Source organism: Euprymna scolopes, chromosome 42 (genome assembly GCF_053919585.1).
Source record: "Euprymna scolopes isolate OS-2025 chromosome 42, ASM5391958v1, whole genome shotgun sequence".
Classification (NCBI taxonomy): domain Eukaryota; kingdom Metazoa; phylum Mollusca; class Cephalopoda; order Sepiida; family Sepiolidae; genus Euprymna; species Euprymna scolopes.
In genome coordinates this window covers 30,466,421-30,488,237 of record NC_136523.1, presented here as the reverse complement: position 1 = coordinate 30,488,237, position 21,817 = coordinate 30,466,421, and the positions used below count along the sequence as shown (strand labels likewise).

The 21,817-nt window shown below is 34.0% G+C and overlaps 1 protein-coding gene across 1 annotated transcript in view; it reads right to left on the bottom strand.

Moving 5' to 3' along the window:
• Positions 1–1,167: 1,167 nt before the first annotated feature.
• The window catches only part of LOC145266983 (serine protease HTRA2, mitochondrial-like), a 33,207-nt gene continuing 12,557 nt past the window's right edge, over positions 1,168–21,817 (bottom strand). Inside the window, exons 3-7 of the mRNA XM_080122826.1 lie at positions 17,392–17,586; positions 14,467–14,499; positions 9,950–10,070; positions 8,056–8,242; positions 1,168–2,901 (exon numbers count right to left, since the gene is read on the bottom strand). Of these exons, the coding sequence (XP_079978952.1) occupies positions 2,736–2,901; positions 8,056–8,242; positions 9,950–10,070; positions 14,467–14,499; positions 17,392–17,586 (702 nt within the window). The 3' untranslated portion in view covers positions 1,168–2,735. The remainder of the gene's footprint in view (positions 2,902–8,055; positions 8,243–9,949; positions 10,071–14,466; positions 14,500–17,391; positions 17,587–21,817) is intronic.

The window sequence follows — 21,817 nt, the reverse complement described above, 5'->3', positions numbered from 1 at the left end:
AAAAAAACAATTAAGAATAAATTTTCTTTCTAACACCAATAATTTCTTATTTTTAATAAATAAACATAAAAAAGTGCCTGAAACCAAAAATTAAATAAAAAAAGCCATTTTGAAAAAATGGTACTTATAAATAAAAAATAACAGTTCAAAATAAATTAACGAGACATTTTGATATACTTACATATCAAGCAAAAGTAAATATCTACACCAAAAATTACAAGAAATTATCGAGTAGAATTTTAATTAAAAAAAAAAAAAAATCTATTTTATTCTTTTTTTGTCAATTCTCAAAAGGCAGAAAAGGGGAGATAAATAAGAAAAATGCGTTTGTGCCAATGGAGAATCAGAAATATACAATAAAACAGATCTATATTTTTAATTAAAATTCTACTTTATAATTTTCCCTAATTTTTAGTGCAGATAATTACTTTTGCCTGATATGTAAATATATCAAGGATTTTTCCTGATGATTTATTTTGAACTGCCATTTCACCTGCTTATTTCTATACATAAGCATGGAGAATATTTTTGAAAGAAAAAAGTGATTATTTCCATGTGGCAAGTGGAATAAATTAAATGAAAGGAATTTTTTCTACCTAAATGATTTTTAGAGAGGGACCTCAAATTTCATGTGGCTTAAGGTTGCAGCAGTTGAAAGTGTGATCTCGGGAATAATTCCACATTTCAAGTAAGCTTAAAAAGTCATTATTGTTAAAGTTTGTTTTTATCAGTTCATTCCAGCCAATTTCATGTTGGAACCATTGTGAAGCTTTAAATTTTCATCAATTTTTTTGTAAGCGGAAGTTTTTGTCACTTATTTATTAGGACACTACCTGTACCTATCACCCAGTGTTATCCGAGTGTAGGCATATTGCGTAGGGAAGGTCCAGAGAAAAAGAATCTTAAATATCGTGTTTACAATTTATTTTAAATAGCAATGTAAAAAATTTACTTTGGTTTTTCATTTATTTCATTGGAACAAAACTGAATGCATAAGCTAGAGACATGCACACATGGACACACTACAACTTAGTTTTAACAGACAAGTTAATGGAAGGGAAGTAACTCCAAACATTATGATTAATGGAAGTAATTACAGTTAGATTTACTGTTATGCAGATAAACATAAAAATTTCCAAAATATTTTTACAAAGTCTTTTTTTTTGTTTTAAACTATTGCCTTTTTTATTTTACATTATTGCTTAGATAAACATTCAATTAATCGTACAACTACTAATATATCAGCATATATTTAAATACCAATGTAAACATGCACAATGCATGTTTAGTGTGGTGCATAGTTGCAATATATGTGGATGATAGACCTGAAATGAGAAAAATATTTAACTGTGAAAGAGAGACCATCCAATAAATGGATTGATATTTTTTAAATAATAATATCTTCTTTGATACGGGGTTCCATGCTGTGATTGTAAGCCATTTGAATTTTAGAAAGATTAATGTCTCTTCTGATTTGAGACTCCTTCGACGTAATTTTTTTAAATTTTTTATATCAAATAGCTCATGATATTAAAGTAGGTAGCTGTGTGATCTACTACAAATAATATCAATATATATGCATTCCAGCAAAATGGGCAAAGAGCTCAGTTGAGTTTTTGTGGATCTTCGAGACAAATGGTCCTTTGGTTCTTAAGCTAATCAACTGTTTGAATTTGGTTAAAGTTATTTTATTCATCTCCTCTCCAAGAAGTTAGACACAAGGTCAAGTGTCAATTTGATGAAAGTTTTTTCTGTGGAATGAACTGGATTTTCAGGTTTTCAGTCCATGTCTTTAATCACTTAACCACTGTCAGCAAGTTATGTTTCTTCTAATTTAAAAGTCTGTTATATATTTCAGAAGGATAGGCAAAGGAGTCAGTTGGGTTTTGTGGGCTTCCAGAACAGGTGGTCCTTAAACTGATTGACTGTTTTGAGTTCAGTTGGAAGTTATGTTTATGCTGATTTGCAAATCTGTCATTTGGTAGAGAAATCAAATATCATTGTCACTTCTCAAAATAAAACATTATTATTTACTTGTTTTAAACTGTTGTGCTTTTATTTGGAAAGAGTAACATTTTGTAATAGCAGTGATATTTGTCAATTTTCTATTATCTTAAAAACTCAACCATCAAAATTATAAAAGAAACTTTAAAATCAGATAATTATTAAAATACATCTAGAAATGAATCTAGATTTTCTAAGGCAGGTCATTTAAAAGAGATTGAACAAAAAAAAGAAAAAAAAAAGGAAATGAAAAGAGGAAAAATATTTGTTCAAACTCTTGTTTTCCCACGACTAAATTTAACTGTAAATTTCACCGTCTATTCTCTTTCTCAGCTGTCGAAAAACTGACTGCTAGTTTTGCTTCTAACTCGTCCTTTTCATAACAGTTTCTGTCCTCTTATGCAAATTAATGCTATTTCTATATTACTAAGCCTTCTACAGATGAAGATCCTTTCTTTCTTTCCTTCCCTCATTTTGGTCACCTGACAAGAAAGAGAAAGGCGCACCCATTTGTGTAAGTCACTTTCTTTATTACTTTCACCATGTAATCAATTTCCCTAATGTTGTTGTTCAATTCCGCTACACAGACCCTGCCGTTAAAATTTGAAAAATTATTGAATATTTTAAAAACTTTTTATGGATAGATTCTCAGTGAAATTGGCTGGGATGATGCTAAATTCATGGTTTATTTATTTTGCAACTCAATATGAGCAGTGGTAGAAAAAATAGGTTTAGTTGACAATTTCGGGCTGGACAACCACTTGAAAAGTTTGGTGACGTCTGCAGACATTCAATGTTAATGGTTGTCCAGATTCAATGGCTTTATACACATCTGCAGATTCAGTCGCTTCTTTTCCATTCACTGATATGATGACGTCTCCTTCCTTAAGTCCTGCCCTGCAAAAATAAATAAATGAAATAAAAAAAAAATAGTATTCAAATGTATAAAAAATAGGCAGACATATTTAAAACATTTCTGCAAATTCTAAAATATTTGGATTATTTAGACTACTGTTCTCATTCTGAGTGTTATTCTCACAACATTTTGGCTGATATAACCTCCGACCTTATTCAGAAGAACCTTTCTATCAAACTGTACAGAATTTCAAACAGATCTCATTATTTAACCATGTTCTCATTCTGTCAGCCATGACCAAGTAGAAGTCTTAATTCGCAATTGTAGTCTTAGTATTGCTCTTACTGAGGATTGAACCTTCAACATTCAGAAGAGTGTCACTTAGAACTGAATTTGACTTAATAGTCTTATGTGTTATGCCTCATGCGGACTTATGAGAATAACACGAAAGATAAAAAAAGTAGTCAGAATAGTCTAAATAATACAAATTATTAATCCTCATTTCAGAAATTTAGAAACATAATATCTAAAATATTTACTTCACAAAATAATTAAAAAAAAAAAATCTTTGTATTATTTGAATTATTAAGATGATTATTCTCATCTTTGATGTCATTTTCATAATCAGGATGAAAATAGTAACCTGAATAATCGAAGCTATTCATCCTTACCCCAAAAAGTTCAGAAACATAAAAAAAAATGTTTGTATAACCAAATTTTCAGGTACTTGTGTAAAATTTGAATGAGACGTAACTGGACGCTTGGCTTTGCTTGTACAGGACATCAACCACCGGCTTTCGCTGATTAATCAAAGCTTAACAACGCTACTCAAGGAAAATACTGAAGAAAACATTTAAATATAATAAAATCACCAGAAAAAAAATTATATTTATTTTTTAAGTGAGGAGTGAAAAAGTGAAAAAAAAAAAAAAAAACTCAGGAAGCTTCCAGAGCACTACTGCAAGCACTAACTAAAATTAAGGAACCCGTACCAAAAGCACTACTAAAACCAAGCTTCTACCTCCCTTCTCCTTGAAGAGAAAATATTTTTTAAATAAGGCCTGAAAAAAAATAAATCATCACAATCCACAGGTTCGCTACTAAAAGCAGTAAATATGGTTATAAATATGATTATAGTTAGTTATATATTGTATATTTAAATTGTTTTTTTTTCCCAACTCAACGGGGTTAAATTACATTTATTTGTAATGCAAACATGTTAAAATAAGTTAAAACAAAAAATATTGTTGACCTTGTGCATGCTTTGAGTAGCAACAGTGGCTTTTAATATTGGACTTAAGACAGGGCAGCCATGAAATAGGTAAGCAGACATATTTTTTGAAACAGGAATTCACAAACTGGAGGGACGATTTAAACACATAAGCAAGCAAGCTTATCTGAGTTTTATAATTATATAGATACAATAAAAAAAAGCAATGACCACTCATAGCCATTTGTTTTATTCTTGTAACAAATTTTTTTAAGTGTATTTTTTTCAATCATTTTTTTTGTCAAACAAAATTGAACAAAATTAGTAAGATTACCAATTTTTTTTGTGTTTTTCATATCTTTTTAACAAAAGTTAAAAAAAACAAACACTTTTATGTTTTTCATGCATTATTTATTTTTGCATGTTTTTGTAACTAAAATAAAGTAAACTTTTCTTTTTGTTATTTTTTATTCTTTTCATGAACAATTTTTTTCCTGTAGGGTGGGACTGGGCAACCATTTTGTTTTCGATTTTTTAAAATTAAATTAAGACAGCCAGTATATTCCCTTAGGATTAGGTAGAGTTGTCTATGGTCATAGCAGATAGCAGATGATGTCAAATGGGGGGAGAAGTGACAGCGAATGTGGAAGAAACTTTGTCAACTGATTAGCTTTCCGATATATGGTTTAAGATGGAGAAAAAAGGATCATTATCAAAATTTCATTTGAAAATATGAAACAACATCTTCTGGCATTTGCAACTGTTGATCCAAAGTGGAGATATTAATCTTGTATGAAGTTGTTAGGAACAGCCGTTTGATTTAATTTATTGATTATTTTTTATTCCAATATTTTCCTCAAAAGTTTGTCTGCTTCTTTATTGTACATTGATTGGCTGATTGGCATCTCACGTCAGATTACAGTCAAATCCGAGCGCATGAAATGTTCCGAGCAAAGCCAAGCGACGGTGAGTTACGTCTGGTTCAAATTCTACACAAGTAGCAATTTTCACAATTTAGATTGATGTACATAATCAAAATTTTCTTCAAAATGTATTGTTAATTCAACAACAACAAAAAAAAAGTTAAAAAAAAGCCTTTTATATTAATAGATCATACGACATCTGAATGACAGTAGATATACATTGTTTTAGTTGTAAACCCAAAAATTAGTTCTAAATCTGTCACAATGCGGCTATCACACAATGATGTTGTACTTGCAACTTTTGAAATGTCTTCTTCATTTACTGAAAGATATTTGCTTTTAATGTATGAAGGAACTACTGACATTAGATTCTGCACTTTATCATGTTACATAAATTAAAAAGTGAAACTGCTTTTTATTACTGTTAAGTTTTAAATTTGAGACATTTTCTAGAATTGTTTTTCATACAATTGGTTTTGATCAAAATTGGAATAAAGATTCTAAACATAAGGTTTAGTAGAATCATATGTTGAATTTTTATAAGAGGCAATAAAAAATGATGCAAAACTGTTTGGGATGAGTATTTTTTATCAGGTTGACAAGAAAGTTCTTGCGAGTTTTAACTTTTAAATTCAAATGAACATATCTCAGCTCAAATAAAATTTATTAATTCAAATAAGCACCATCAGAATCAACACACTTTTGCCAACGCAAAACAAGTGTATTTTTATGCCAGCAATGTAAAAATCTTACATTCTGCTGACGATGAAGTTGTTGAAGGTGTTTTTGATATTACTTAGGTTTTTTAAGCATTTCTCATGCAAGTTGTTGAGATGCTTGAAAAAGTGGTAGTCGGTAGGTAAGAGAGCTGGAGAGTATGGCAGATAAGGCAGAGTTTCGTAGTCCAATTCGTTCAACTTCTGCAGGGTCGGTTTAGCAATGTGTGGTCGAGCATTGTCACGGAAGAGAATTGAGCCTTTTCTGTTGATTAATGCTGGATGTTGTTGTCAAAGTTTCTGATGCATTTCATCCATTTGTTGACAGTACTTATCTGCTGTAATAGTTTCATCTGCATTCAAAAAACTAATGGATGAGACTGGTTGCAGACCACCAAACAGTCAGCATAACCTTCTTTTGATACAACTCTGGCTTCGGGAAATGTCATGGAGCTTTGTCAGCATCTAACAGCATCGCCAGTTGTTGTAAAGAATCCACTTTTCATTGCAAGTCACAACCCGGTCGTTCTTACTGCATAAAAGAAAAGATGACACTTCATCATTATGAAGTGTCATCTTCCTTTCTTTTATGCAATAAGAAGACCGTTTCATTTGGTTGTCCATTTCATGAGGCAACCAGTTACCAAGTTTTTGTCCCTCCAATCTCTCCCAAGTGATTGGAAATCATCATATATGTTACATTTAATTCAGAAGCAAGTTCTGGAACAGTTGTGCATGGATTGGCTTCGATTAAGGCTCTTAATTGATCATTATCAACAGCTGATGGCCAACCACTATGCTCATCATCTTCAAGACTCTTCGTTGCCACAAAATTTCTTAAACCACCATTGTGCTGTGTGTTCAGTAGTGGTTCCTGGGCCAAACGCTTTGTTGATATCATGAGCTGTTTAAGCAGCTTTTCAGCCTAGCTTGAATTGAAATATGAAAATTGTGCAAATTTGTTTTTGTCCATCTTGTTTTCAACGTTCTGAAAAAATAATTGCTTCAAAACGATTGTAATTTATACGATTAGACAGAGCAAAAAGCGCTCTTTAAAACAGTATATATTTTTTTTTTATTACATTTTCACCCCAAACAAGGCACATTACCACTTTGGTGTAGGGGGCTACTATCAGGGGCAACAACTACTGGGGTACTATGTAGGGATTTGGGCAGCAAGATGTTGGTTCACATTGCATTTGAACTTCTGCACGTCAATAGAGTTGGGGAAGTAGGGACCTGGAATTCAACTTTGATGGGAACATGTACTGTCAAATTGATGGGGTAGCAATGGGAAGTCCTTTGTGTCCAACATTGGTCAATACAGGGTGGAACGATAAAAGTGTCACTCTAAAGAAAACAACACTACAGCTTTATTTTAAAACTTTTACTGAAAAAAATCAATTCAAGTAACTTGATTATGTAGTAGAACTGATATTTATTAAATGTAGCTGTCTTCAGCCTCAATCATCACCTCAAAACCGGTCCAGAACTGGGAACATGCCTTTTCTCCAAGTACTGGCGGGAGCTCAGTGAATACTCAGTGGATGGCGGTGATTAGGCTGGCTTTGGTGTTGCGAGAGCTTATATTGGTGATGTTCTCGACATATGACCAAACAAAGTAGTTCAGATCAGAGGAGGAGGGGGTATAGTAAGAGAAGGGTATAAAGTTGTAGCACTCCTTCTGAAGCCAATCCTGGGTCTCTTTGGACATGGGTCAGCACTGAGTCATGCTGCCACATTCAGAGTTTGCCAGCAGCCACCTGATTACATCATACTCTTCAGCATATCCAGGTATACTTTGGTGTTGACTTTCAAGCTGACTTCAAAGATATAAGGTGACATGATATGGCCCTCACTTGAAACCACACCAAAGACTATAACCGTGGCCAGAAACTTTTTCATTACTCTAGACACATCCCTGTTATTTGTGGTAATCCAGTAATACATTTTGAGGGTCCTGGTGTCATAACTTGGATCGATAGAGAACATGAGTTGTACAGAGACGCATCTCCGATCTCGCTCGTTGAACATTGTGTCACTTTCAGACATGATAGAAGGCTCCTATCAATGTAGACCAAAAATTGACAGTAGTTTGATCAAGACTATTTCATGCGCGCGCACGCACACACACACACACACACACACACACACACACACACACACACACACACACAGAAATAAGGTCATTTTACAAACACAAGCAAAAATAAGTGATCAGGAGTAAAAACGAATTAAAAATAAAATATGATGGGATGATTAAAAATTATGGAATCAACAAAATTTGTCCATTTTGTGTTTTAGATGAGAAAAAAAAACATTAAATTAAAAATTGAAGACACTTACTGATCGGCTGGAGATCCCATAACAACTCTATGAATAAATATGCCATTATTGACATTGGGGAAGTCGGGTAGGCGTTGTTTCAGTGTGAATAGGATGGAAGGAATTAGAGTCAGCATTGTGACACCAATGTAGTGTCGAGGTACTCCACCAAAAGGATGTTGACCACCAAACCAACTGGATTTGGGAGCTGGAAATAAACAAAAAAAAAAAAAGGTTTTTCATAAGTTTGTATAATAATTAAAAAAAAAAAACACTGATTTTTTAATTTGATAGCCAAACTCTACAAGTTTTAAGTCTGCAATAGGTGAGAAAATGGGAAAGGTAAACTAATGTTAATTTTGTTGAGATATTTTTGAAGTAAGTTAAGACATTTATTAGTAGGAATATTTGTATACAAGAATTTTATATCAAGGCTGTTCATGGTTTTGTTGGTTAGGTTAAGGTCTTTTATTATAGTGAGTAGGTCCCAGAGAGTTTTTTTAAAGAGGAAGGACTGAATGTATCTAATAATAATAACGTTATAAGGTTCATTGCAAACCAACTAATAAAAATGATTATATACATTTCTATTCGTACCACAATAATAGAATAAAAATAGACATTGCAATCAGATTTTTCCTTGGAGCTTTAAGAATATGTAGCAATGAACATCTAGATGAGGAAAGTGAATATGCTGAATGCACCTTCAAATGTTTAATACAAAATTCAAAAAGAAAATCTCTCTAGAGTTCCTCAAAACGCAATCAAGATAACTCCAAAATTAACCTGACATTAAACAGAAATTTAGCCCTATTAACTAACACCAACAACAAACCTATCTATACAAGGTCGAACAAAATAGGAATTAAAATATCTCAAGTAACTACATCTTCAATTATAGATATAGTTCAGGAGTCCTACGTCTATAGTCAATACTGGTATATATTCCATTCCCTGTCTTGATTTTAATAAAATCTATATTGGTGAAACTCAAGAGAATCTGGATAGATGACTTTATGAACACAAAAAAAGCATAAAGACCAATAACGCACACAACACCATTTTCTCTTATAGAATATGGTTATTGCTTTTATTTTGAAAACAAAAATCTTATGAAGCGCCTTCAATAAGTTTCCAGAAAGCATTCAAAGCTAGTGACATTACCACTATCCAACGTGACACGCTTATGAACTGATTAAAAATAAAAAATAAACAAAGATGAATATATAAAATGTATAAAGATTTTTTCAATTTTGACCCATGTTTGGCCTCTTAAAAACTATTTTAACTGGCTAAAAACCCATAAAAGAACGGCTTGTAAAAAATCCAATCATTTGAGGCCCCTAGTGTTGCTTGCTCTGAGACTTTTAGTTTTGGAAGAGATAGAGTTTGAAAATATGGTGACAAACAGACATATAGCCTTTTATGCATTCGCTTTTATTTATAAAAATAATATTACCTGATCAATTTACATACTTTTTGGTATGTGTTATTTTCTTTCCATCACAAGTACATACATCATAAAGTGGTTTTGAACTTTTTTCTTAGGGAGTATTTTTTGGATGAGTACCGAGGCTAATTTCATTTTGATTTGTGATATTTTTTATGTAAAAGAAGAAAAAAATCTTAAAATTTGATCTTATCATGAACAGGTTAGTTGTAAATACTCTTCAAGAAAAAGGAAAGCTATATCATTATGCATGAATCGGGAATAGGAAAGACTCAAGTTGATAAGGAAAAAATGAGATAAAGCACTTCAGTGATATGTAAACAATATTGTGTCTGCCAAACCAACTTGCCTTGAATTGTTTTGTGTTCCTGTGTTGATGAAACTATTAAATAAAGTTGATTTAATTGTAAAAAAATAATAAATGAATAAAAATAAATAAACAAAATAATTATTTTTTATACTTACTTTGTTGAGCATTCAGCATTTTTTCAGCTTTACTCACAAAAACTTTGGCGTAATCACTTGGAATAGCAAAAGAAATTCCAGTGGCAACTTTTAGTGTGTTAATTCCAATTGCTTCTCCGTCCTGGATTAAAAAAAGAACAAACAAACAAAACGAGTTAAAATAAGTACAATAAACTATAAGGGGGAGGGGGGCGCCCGGCTTTGCCAGATCGTAAAATATGCTTAAATATGATATTTTAATTTGTCCAGATTTTGTATATGTTATTATAGAGTCATGATTTCAAAAGTAAAAAAAAGTATTTGGATGCCATTAGCTAGAATTGAAACCGAAAGCAAAACTGTAGCATTCAAAGCTGGTGATGTTACCACTTTACTGTTATTATATAATGTATCCCGGGATAAGCTGGCATGTTGGACATTGGAGTTACTGACAGGTTGGTTAGTGCAAAAAACAGTTCAAGGGGTTAAGTTTGCCATATGTCAAACAGGTAGCTAGGGTCAGCGATGATAACCGAGGGTGACAGAGTTCGTGTGAAAGAAAAACAATGCATGAAGAAGAAAGAGAGAAAGATCTTTGGTTTGCATGAAAGCACAGTCGGTTTTCTGAGTTTGGACGAAGCAGATGACTTGGTTAGACGTGAAGATGTGTTGAAGAAAAAAACGTAAGAAAGTTTAAGTGGTCAACAATGCAGAGCTTCCCACCCCGTTCACTCGTTAGACAAAATAAAGCCACGCTAGGAATTGGTGTTGTGTTTCTTTGTAAGATGTTCTTCCAGCATCAACCAGTGATGGCAAGAAAGCATCCCCAGAGAAGACCAGAAACAGGAAAAAAAGGTATGGCGACTTTATCGAAACACACACACACACACATATATATATATATATATATATATATATATATATATATATACACACACACTAGAAGGACCATGACCACATGTATAGACATACATACATAGACGATCACGGCGCACACAAGCATAGACACTAAATAAGAGACTCACGTACAAATACAGATATGAATAATAAATAATAAAAATAATCATCAAAGACAGAGAAACCTCTTTCTCCCCCACAACCTTACAGGGTGGCACACATATGAACTGATTAAAAAAAAACTAAGATGAATGTACAAAATGTATAACAAGTTTTTCATTTTTGACCCATCTTGACCCCTAAAAAACTATTTTAACTGGCTAAAGATCCATAAAAGAACAGTCCATAAAAAATCCAATCATTTGAGGCTCCTAGTGCCACTCTGCGACTTTTAGTTTCAGAAGTCCCCTTAAGTAATCCAACCCTTATTCTCGCGTGACCTCCAGACCCTGATAAGTGGTGACTCCTATGTTTAAGAGAGATAGCGTTTGAAAATATGGAGACAGACAGAGAGTTCTATAAATTAGATTACAAACAATATCTACCTCGTGTTGTCTGGGAGTCTTTATTTGAATTTTTTTAACCTTTTTTTTTAAATCCCATAAATACTTTTTCAAATCTTAAATTTATATATAAAAAAACCTAGAATTATTAAGCTAGGATGGATAAAATGAATTCTCTAAACAAAAACGTTTTTCACCACTTTTATGTCGTTTTATAAAAATTAACACCAGCATATAATGCTACTTATAATCTTGTGTTTAAAATTTTTGTTTCAAATTTGGATCAAAGTCCATTATATCATTTTGATTTCAGAAAATGTCTAAAATTTTAAATTTAAGATTAAGATGTCTTAAGAAGAAATTCAGAGAATCCTTAATTGATATGTAATGACGAGTGCTATGACAAGAGAATATTCTTTTCATTATTTTGACTCGAGTATATATCACTTAATATCTTATGTTTTTAGATGGAGTAATGTAGTTCTCGATTGATTAACTGTGTCGGATATATACTCGAGAGTCAAAACCATGATAAGAATATTCTCTTGTCACAGCCCTAGTAATGACCATGGATCAAATTTAATGTAAATTTGAAATATTTGAATTTTCAAATAGGAGGTTGTGCTCATATTATAAACCTTAAAAATCCTTTACAATACTGTAAATAAATTTAAATTTGGAGAATATTTATTATTTTATAAAATTTGGATTTCAGAAATCACTCCAGACAAGGCATGAAGCCACCTGATGTAAGGAGCTAAAAAAGAAAAGAAAAAAGACTTCAAGGTCAAAAACTAGACAATGATAAATGTTATATGGATAGATTCCAACCCCCAAAAATGGCAATTCTTCCCTCTTTATCAGAAACATTGTTCATGGAATGTGAAAATTAAAGGAAAAAATAAGAGAAGCAAGAGTTATGCCAAAATTAAACCCAGGGACCACTTTCTACTTTTCATGATTTGGTTAATTTCCATGTAATGTTAAAAATTAAGCAGAATGAAATCTTCCAATTGAAATTCAAGTACAGCTATATGTCCCAAGAGTGATATTATAGAAAAAGGAAGTTGTTAACCTTAAGTAGTGGATTGATATGTATTATTTGGATTGTTCAGACTATTGTTCTAATCTTGAGTGTTATCTTCACAGCACTTAAATCTTCAATCTTCTTCAGGTGTACCTTGTTGAACTCCTGAATATGTCCAGAATTTCAAACGGAACCCTGTGTTTACTCCACGAGTGTAGCATGCTCTTAAGTATTAAATAATTTGCAGTTGTATTTTGATGGTATTATGGGTAGGATTTTATATCTTTGTTGATAGCAGGGACTGCTTTGCTAGAATTGAACGTTTGTACAAAATAAGTGACAGGACATCTTTTTTACAAAAAGAAAATTCATTTTTTTTAACAATTAAAAGGAGCATTTTCAACTTCAAAACTCATTTTCAACAGCCAGCGCAGAACTGCCATATGCGTCCCAACTTTAACTGTTTAATCAAATTCTTTTCTCTTTAAAAGAGAGAGAAAGAGCAAAGAATGAAAGAAAGGGAAAGAAAGATAAAGAGATAGAGACATGCATACATGCTAAGAAAACAAAGCGACTGAAATATCATTTTGTTTTTTAATTCTGAGGACAGCAGCCAGGTTTGATCTTTCACTGTGCACCGGATTACATAAACAATCTTGCACCCATTACCTGTCAAACTGTTGAGTTGGCAGGCCCAACATTTTGGATATCTGCATCAGCCTGTTGCTGCACACCTCCCCACAAGTACATGACAAGTACATGACAAGGTTCACTTTCTGGAATGCCTCCAGCTCCCCAAAAAGAGAGCCTCCTCATTATACAACATCTCTCTCTCTCTCTCTCTCTCTCTCTCTCTCTCTCTCTCTCTCTCTCTCTCTCTCTCTCTCACAGCAATGATGTTAGTTTTTTCTTTAAATACTATTATGGCATGTGTTCCTCAGAATTTGATCTATTCCTGGCTCACTTTATTCCAGCCCGTTTGCTTCCCTGCTCTAGTTGTTTCCATCAATTTGCTGTTTTGATACCTCATTGGAATATAGCTTCTTATTCCAGTAGGTTCTTTTAAAGATTAAGGTCAACAGGCATTTGCTGTTTTGTGATAATCAACTTTTGTTTTTATTTGCTTCTTACAGCAAGTGGTATCATGCCTTGTCTGAAGTGATTTTCCTAAAAGTGATTACTGTGATCAGGACCTGATTTATAAAGGGAAGAAGTAATCTCGGTGAGGAGTTGGACAGCAAGATGTTAGTTGTTCATATTACCTTTAAAATTTTGCATAATAATATGGTTGGAGAAATGGGGAGCAGGAAGGGAATTCCAAAGGCAAGTAGTCTTAGGAAAGAAGCTATTAGAGCATCTAAGTGCCCATGCAAAGTTTGGGGGAGGGGAGGAGGAGTCATTTTGCTGCTAGACAAATGCAGTAAGTTCATCAGAACACATTTTGAGGCAGTATTTGTAAATGCTGTGGCAATGTGACAGAAGTTGGAGCTGGGCAGATAATGAGGAATGTATAAGTTTGGAAATTCTATTGTTCACATTACATTTAAATTTCTGCATGTTGGTATTATTGGGAAAACAAGGAGAGTATTCCAAACACAAGCGATCCAAGAAAAAAAAAGCTGTCAGAGTAGAAAATCTTTCATTATCTAGAGACCTCTACAGTGAAGGGGTGAGATGTTCTTGTTCATCAGGTTGGTCTGAGATATTTACGTTACACGGTACAAGTGCAGTAAGTTCATTGAAAGCACATTTCACGGAAGTACTTGTAAAACAAGGGATGCAACACTGTGGTAATGGGATAGAAGCTGGAATAGACAATCAGTGTGACTTTTCTGCATTCTGCCTAAGAGGGAGAGACCAGTGGTTTATGTACCAGCCAAGATATGGCAACAACACTCCATGTATGGGTAAACAGTGGCTTCATAGAGATGGTGCAATTAAAGCCTTAGAATCTTCCATTACCCCATCTCCTCCCAATAACAGACAATTCATAAGTATAAAAGCATTTGCCTGGTAAAAAGGCAGAAGTCAGCAGGATTCAGAATTTGTATGCATATCTAAATGATGAAAAAAAATTAAATATACAGATTTTTGGAAAAATTAAAGCTTACCAAATTAACCAATGGACCGCCTGAATTTCCAAACTGAAAGTAAATATAAAAAACTAAATTGAAAATTTTAATTTTGAAGAACGTTGAATAAAAAAAAAAAAATTGTCAAAATTTTGTTTTCTTGAAATAAAGAATTTTTGTATTATGTTTCAGAATTTTTAAGATGAGAATTGATCTGTATTACTTGAATTCTTCAGATTACTGTTCTCGTCTAAAATGTTATTCTCACGTTTCGCCAATGTAACCTTTGATCTTCTTCATATCGAACTTGGGAATCTGTACAAAATTTGGAACAGAACTCTTTAATTATGACCAGATGGAAGCCTTAAGTAATTCTTTATAATTGTATTACTGATATTGCTCATACTGAAGATTGAACCTTTAACCTCTAAAAGATTGTAACTTAAACTTATTATTATTTAGCACTTCAGCCATTGTGTCACAGATCCGGTTCTCATTTTGGATGTTATTCTCATAACGTTTTAGTTGATGTAACCTTCCGTTTCCCTGCTTTCCAGCTGACTACAATATAGTCACCTTTAAGTCCAACGTAAACAAGTTCTTGATGAGCCCTCCCCTTAAGTAATCCAATTTACTAAATTTCTACTACTAACGATTACTACAATATTATCCCATTGACTACTATACATCTCATTAACCCTTATTCTCGAGTGGCCTCTGGTGACTCCTTTGTTTAAAAAAAAAAAACAAAAAAAAAAACAAAACCCTAGGACATCTTTAAGTGCATTTTGTTAAACGTGGTGTACAGAATTTTTAACATCAGCCATGATCGATTAGAAGTCTTAATTTGTAATTACATTCTTAGTATCGGCCACACTAGAGATTGAACCTTCAACTTCTAGAACATTGCCATTTAGAATTGCTATTTGGCACTTATATTCATTACACCTTAGTGTGGTCGATACTAAAATTACAATTACAAATTACCCAAGACTTCTACATAGTCATGACTGATGGAATGAGAGCAAGCAATAACCATAGATTAAATTAAGAGTCCTGTTCAAAGTTCTATACAAATTCTCAAGTTTGACAAAATATACCTAATGAAGGTCGGAGGTTACTTTGGCTTAAAACATTGTGAGAATAGCATTAAAAGATAAGAATAGTTTGAATAATCCAAACTATACAAATTGAAGGTTCTTACATTTCATGGTATTTAGACGTTTAAAAAAAAAAACTTAATTTCAGGATGAAAGGACTGCTGTGCGAGATTAACATTAGGAGCAAAGTGTAGTAGCTGTTCTGATACTATACATCATCTTTTCTGTTCTCAGTGAAGGAGAAATAATTCTGACTGGTAATTTTTATTTTTGCCTCAATTCAGGGTACTCCCTTTTTGAAGAGCTGGTTTTTCTTCATATTTAAAACTGATCTGCTATTTAATTCTGCTCTCCTGAAGAGGCAAGTAAATAGGGTTTGGTTTGTTTTATAGCATACCATTTTTTTCTTGTTTTGTTCTAGCAGAGGATAGGGATGCCTACTGGATCCTAGATATCCATCCGCTATCTCAGATATTTCAACCAAGAGATCGTTTTAAGATACTGTCTCTTTAAACGGATAGCATCTAAATAAAGTCATCAAATGAAATCCTATAGATAATTATTTTATATTTTTAGAAAATGCTGCTCCTAGAAAACACTACTCTTAGAATGGTTTGGTCTGTTTTACAGTATAATTATCAATTACTCTTAAGGAATATTATTCTTTAGAAGGAAGAGGAGAGTGTGAATATTACTCTTAGAAACCATTACTTTTCGACAGTAGTAATTTGCTTTATTCCCTTAACCACTACCTTCTACTATCTATTTGGGAGGAAAATAAAAAGTGAGATTTTATTTTTAGAAAAACTAGATTAGGGATAAACTCATAGATACTATTGCATGACGTGACCAGTCGATTAATTGGATCGGACCTCTCTAAAACTCTCGTCTAGCCTAAGTGGATTACTGCAAGTCAACAGGCTACAGATTTCTCAGCCCCCCTGAATTCCATCCTAAAGCATAATTGGTAATAGTCAACTAGCATACTTCCTAACTTCCAGTGTGTCTACAACTAGAAGAGTGACAAGGCGAATCAGTTCCTTCGCTTTTTTTTCTCTCATATCTGTATCTCTCCAGTATGCACTCTTTTATTACGTTTTTTACGATCGTTCTTTTTTTATTAATTAATTATTGAGAAGTCTTTTCGGTCTTATTTCAATTAAGAATTATTTAAATTAGTTTTATTTTTTAAGAACTATTGAAAACTTTTTGCGCTCTTATCTTTTAAAATTATTATTGAAAACATGTTTAAAAGTTTTAATCAATACTTATTGAAAACACTTTTTTTTATAATTTTATAAACATATATTTCTTATAAAATTTAAAATAAAATAAAAACTTATTTTTTTAATTTTGTTATTAAAAGTGCAAATAAAGACTCATTTTTATTTGTATAATTTTGTTAAAATGAAGGAACTGATTTGTCTGGTAGCAGACACACTGGAAGTTAGAAAGTAAGTTAGCTGACTATAACTGCATAACGAGCCACCACCCATGACCTACAGGTGGCCTTGTTATCGGAGAGGGAGATTATTACCCCTTTTCATGAGGTTGCAGTCAACGAATATATGACCCCATCAACAGGGTAAGTAAATAGAGACATAAACAAGTTCTCATTAAACTGAATCTAGAATTTGTTGTTTCTAAGATTATTTGTGCAAATGTATTAATTTTTTTTATTTTGTTTTAGTGTTGTTACGATTAAAATGTTTTTTTTTGGAAGTGTCCTGCTCTGAAATGTGTGACAAGTGTTGTATCATTCTAATTTGACATGTTGCAGTTGACTTATCAAAATAAAACATGATTTGAGTTTATAAAAATAAAATGAAAATAGAGATGAAAAAGAAGGATTTGTTTGACGTACATTGATGACGGCATCTGTCTGGATATAAGTCATGTTGCGATGGTGAATGCCCAACTCTGCACTGCCACGATGAGGTGTGCTCACAATTCCTGCTGTTACAGTGTTTGTCAATGATAATGGACTACCCATAGCAATAACCCACTCGCCTGGTCGAAGGGAGTTTGATTCGCCCAAACTGAGAATTGGTAAGCCAGTCTAAAAGAAAAAATATATATTTAAAAAAATAAATTAAAAAAAGATCATATTGTTATATATTAGGTAAGTAGGCACACTAGTATAGAAAATTGTTAATTAAAAACAACAGTGAATGAAAGGACAGCCGAGGTCACTTTGCTAAACTCAAGGTAAGGATTATTATACTAGACTGTAAGAATTAATAGAAATGGAAATGACATCACATGACCAAAGAGAGAGTGTGATTTGGGAGCATGTGTGGACATGTGGAATGATATGGACTAATAAAATATGATTAAACAGTTAGCACTCTTTCTCTATACCCCCTCACTGATCAGTGGTTTGGAACAGAGATCAACTTGGATAAATCTCATATGAAAATTCACATGCACATTCATCACAGTACCATGTACACTCACCAACTGTTATCATTTTCCATGTGGTTATGGGTCAAGGTTGCTCATCGATTTATCTGGTCAGCATTGTAATGAAAGGAGTCCTCACGACAAGTAAAACCTGAAGTTCAGTTTATAAACAAATAATAAATGTTTATTATTATTTTTTTTAGCTTACAAATAGCACCCACCTATTTAGGTCAATGACAGACTTGCAACACTGAATCTTTGCGTAACCAGATCAAAACACGTTACATCAACAAAGTCACTTGGCTGAGAAGCAGAAGGAAACCCAACCTGCCTGGAAGAGGCCTTGTGACCGATCTGCTTGCTAACTCTGCCAAAATAAATTAACCCTCTCCAAAGATTCAACTCATCCTCTTCCATCTATAACCACCTCTCTTTCTATTCTCCTTGACTGATTTTGGCCCTTTGTCACAGTGGTCAGTTTGTTTACCCTGGGATTAGCTGCTCCAAACATCTATTGAAAATAACATCTAAAACTGTTTCCATTCCTGGGGCTTATTTATTTATTTTTTTTTATTGCATTTTCACCCCAAACAAGGCACAGTGCCTCTTTGATGTAAGAGGCTACTGTTGCATTATTTCTTTCATAAATAGAGGTACATATTAAAATATGACGGGGACATACATAATGATGATGAGGGTGACATTTATACAGTTCTTATATTTCTTGGGGACTTTGTATTGTCAGTTCTTATAACACAGATAGATAGATAATGACATTTATATATATTGCATCATGACGACAACTGTGAAAATTCTTGAGGGGAAGACATTTATATATCAGACAGGGGATTGTTCTTCTTAACATATACCGAGGAGAGGGTGATATGATGCACAGTTCTTAACACAGAGGAGGGGAGATACATAATTCTCGAAGGGTTACACAATGTTCATCATAAGATGATAAACACAATTACCTTTTGTTCGTAATGAAGGATGACACAAGACAACAGTTACAAAATAATGATGACTTCTTTATTCATCTGATCAACCGGGTTGATGACGTTAAGAATTCACTTGTATCTACATGGTTAATCTTCTACCCTTTGCCTCTAAGGGGACTCTCCTCTGACTATGTCAACTCTTGGTTGATCAACTCTCTGACAGACTCCACAACTCAACTCTCTTGACTAACTAACTTTTAGATCCTATATTGAGCATCTGCCTTTGTCTATGACGTCAGAAGCGTTTTTCAAACATGACCAATTTCACGTGGCTTTACATATGTTTGTCCAAACACACTCCTGGCAAACAAAAGAATCCTCAATATATAACTAACCTATTTTAAACAATATAATTTAATTTGCATTGTTCATTCTTTTACTGACATATTTAATATTCAGATTTCTAAAAGAATTAACAATAGACTTAATTTCTAACATTCCATTTCTTAACTTTGCCTACAGGGTTCGATTCTAGGCTTATCCTAATCTCATTTTCACTTATCTAATATTCTTCTTATTTACATGGGAAGGGGACAGCCCTTTCCTGTAACACTACTATTTGGGACATAATTTGCAGGCATACTATGTAGGGAGTTGAGCAGCAAAATGTCAGTTTAATAATTGAACTTCTGCATATCAGTACAGTCAGGGAAGCAGGAATCTGGAAGGGAATCCCAAAGTCTAGCAGCCCTAGGAAAAAAACTATTAAAGAAAAAGACTTTTAGCCATCTAGGGATCTCTACTGTGTAGAGGGTGGGATTTTGCTGCTTGTTGGGTTTGTCGGGGGTATTTATGTCGAGGGGGTACAAAGGCTTGTAGTTCGTTGGAGCACCTACCATTAAAATACTTGTAAAACAGTTAGAGGGATGCAACATTTCATTGATGGGATAGAGGTTGAAGCCTAGCTGACAATTCGGGACCTATTAGGTTGGTGACTTTGAACCCTTTTCAGGAGGGCAAGACTAGTAGCAGATGCACCAGCCCATATAATGCTAAATATATGGGCGAACGGTGACCTTGTAGAGGTACAGGATACTCTCAGGAGTAAATAACTTTCTAGCATGATAGAGAGAGCCCACCTTTCAATTTCCTATGCGGACAGACGCCACGCTAGACGGTCTGAAAATCACCCCTGCTCAGGTGCATGCTATCATAAAAAACCTTGACACTTCAAAAGCATGTGGACCCGACCTCATCCCAGCTGTGCTATTAAAAAAGTGCTCAGCCGAAGTAGCTCCAGTTCTCTCCAAACTCTACAACAAATGCCTTAATGAATCTTGCTTTCCGAGCTGTTGGAAAACTGCTTCTGTAGTACCAGTATTCAAGAATTCTGGCGAAAGAACTGACCCATTAAATTATCGCCATATTAGCCTCCTCCCACTTTTTGCCAAAATATTTGAGACCTTAATTAACCATGCTCTAGTCCAGCACCTTACAGATGCTAAACTTCTGACCGACCAACAATATGGATTTAGACAAGCCCGTTCCACGGCAGACATCCTCACTGTAATCTCTGAACGCATATACCATTCACTGGACAAAGCGGGAGAGGGCAGAGCGGTAGCTCTAGATATATCTAAGGCTTTTGACAGGGTATGGCATGAGGGTCTCCTCAGGAAGATTAGATCTTACGGTATCACTGGTAGAATACTTAACATAATTAAATCCTTCTTAGATAAGAGAAAAATCCAGGTTGTCCTCGACGGTCGTACATCTAAACAATATGATATAAATGCGGGAGTGCCCCAAGGATCTATCCTTGGACCTCTGCTGTTCCTGATATTCATAAATGACCTCCCCGACAAGATTGCCTCTGAGATGGGTATATATGCTGATGACACCACACTCTATAGCAGGCACGACAGGAAAACAAACGAACATATATCTAAAGTAATGGCAGAAACACTAGAGGATGACCTCCAATCAGTAGTGGAATGGGGACAAAAATGGATGGTAACGTTCAATGCCACCAAGACAAAACTGGTTTCATTCAATAATTACAAGAAACCTTCTCTACCACCTATAGCAATGGCCAACGACTCTTTATCTGAGAGTACGTCTCTCAAGCTCCTTGGCCTAACGTTCACAGGAAACATGAGTTGGAACAATTACATCGAGGGCATTGCCAGGGCCGCTGCAAGGAAGGTGGGCTCTCTCTACCGTGCTAGAAAACTTTTAACACCCGAAAGTATCCTGTACCTCTATAAGGCCACTATTCGCCCATGTATGGAGTATTGCTGTCATATTTGGGCCGGTGCATCGGCTACTAGTCTCTCGCTCCTTGACAGGGTTCAAAAGAGAGTCGCAAATCTGATAGGCCCTAAACTGGCATCTAAACTTCAGCCTCTGTCCCATCGTCGAAACGTTGCATCCCTCTGCCTGTTCTACAAGTATTATAATGGTGAATGCTTTGAAGAACTGCAAGCACTTGTGCCCCCACGACATGAACACCCTCGACAGACCCGACAAGCTGCAAAATGCCACCCCACACTGTAGAGATCCCTAGATGTAAAAGATCTTTCTACTCCAGTAGTTTCTTCCCCAGAACTGCTAGACTTTGGAATTCCATTCCAGGTCACTGCTTCCCCAACTGTACTGACATGCATAAGTTCAAGTGCAACGTGAACCAACATCTCGCTGCCCTAATCCCTACATAGTACCCCAGTAGATGTTTCCCCTGATAGTAGCCCCCTACACCAAAGTGGCAATGTGCCTTGTTTGGGGTGAAAATGTAATAAAAAAAAATTTAAAAAAAAAAAAAAACAAAACCTTTACCTACAAATAATCCTGGATATTGTTTTTCTCACAAAGGTCATCGCAGTGAAATTTTTCCTATTCACCGAAATGCTTATTTTTCAAACAAAGAGAATATTTTTTTAGGTGGTC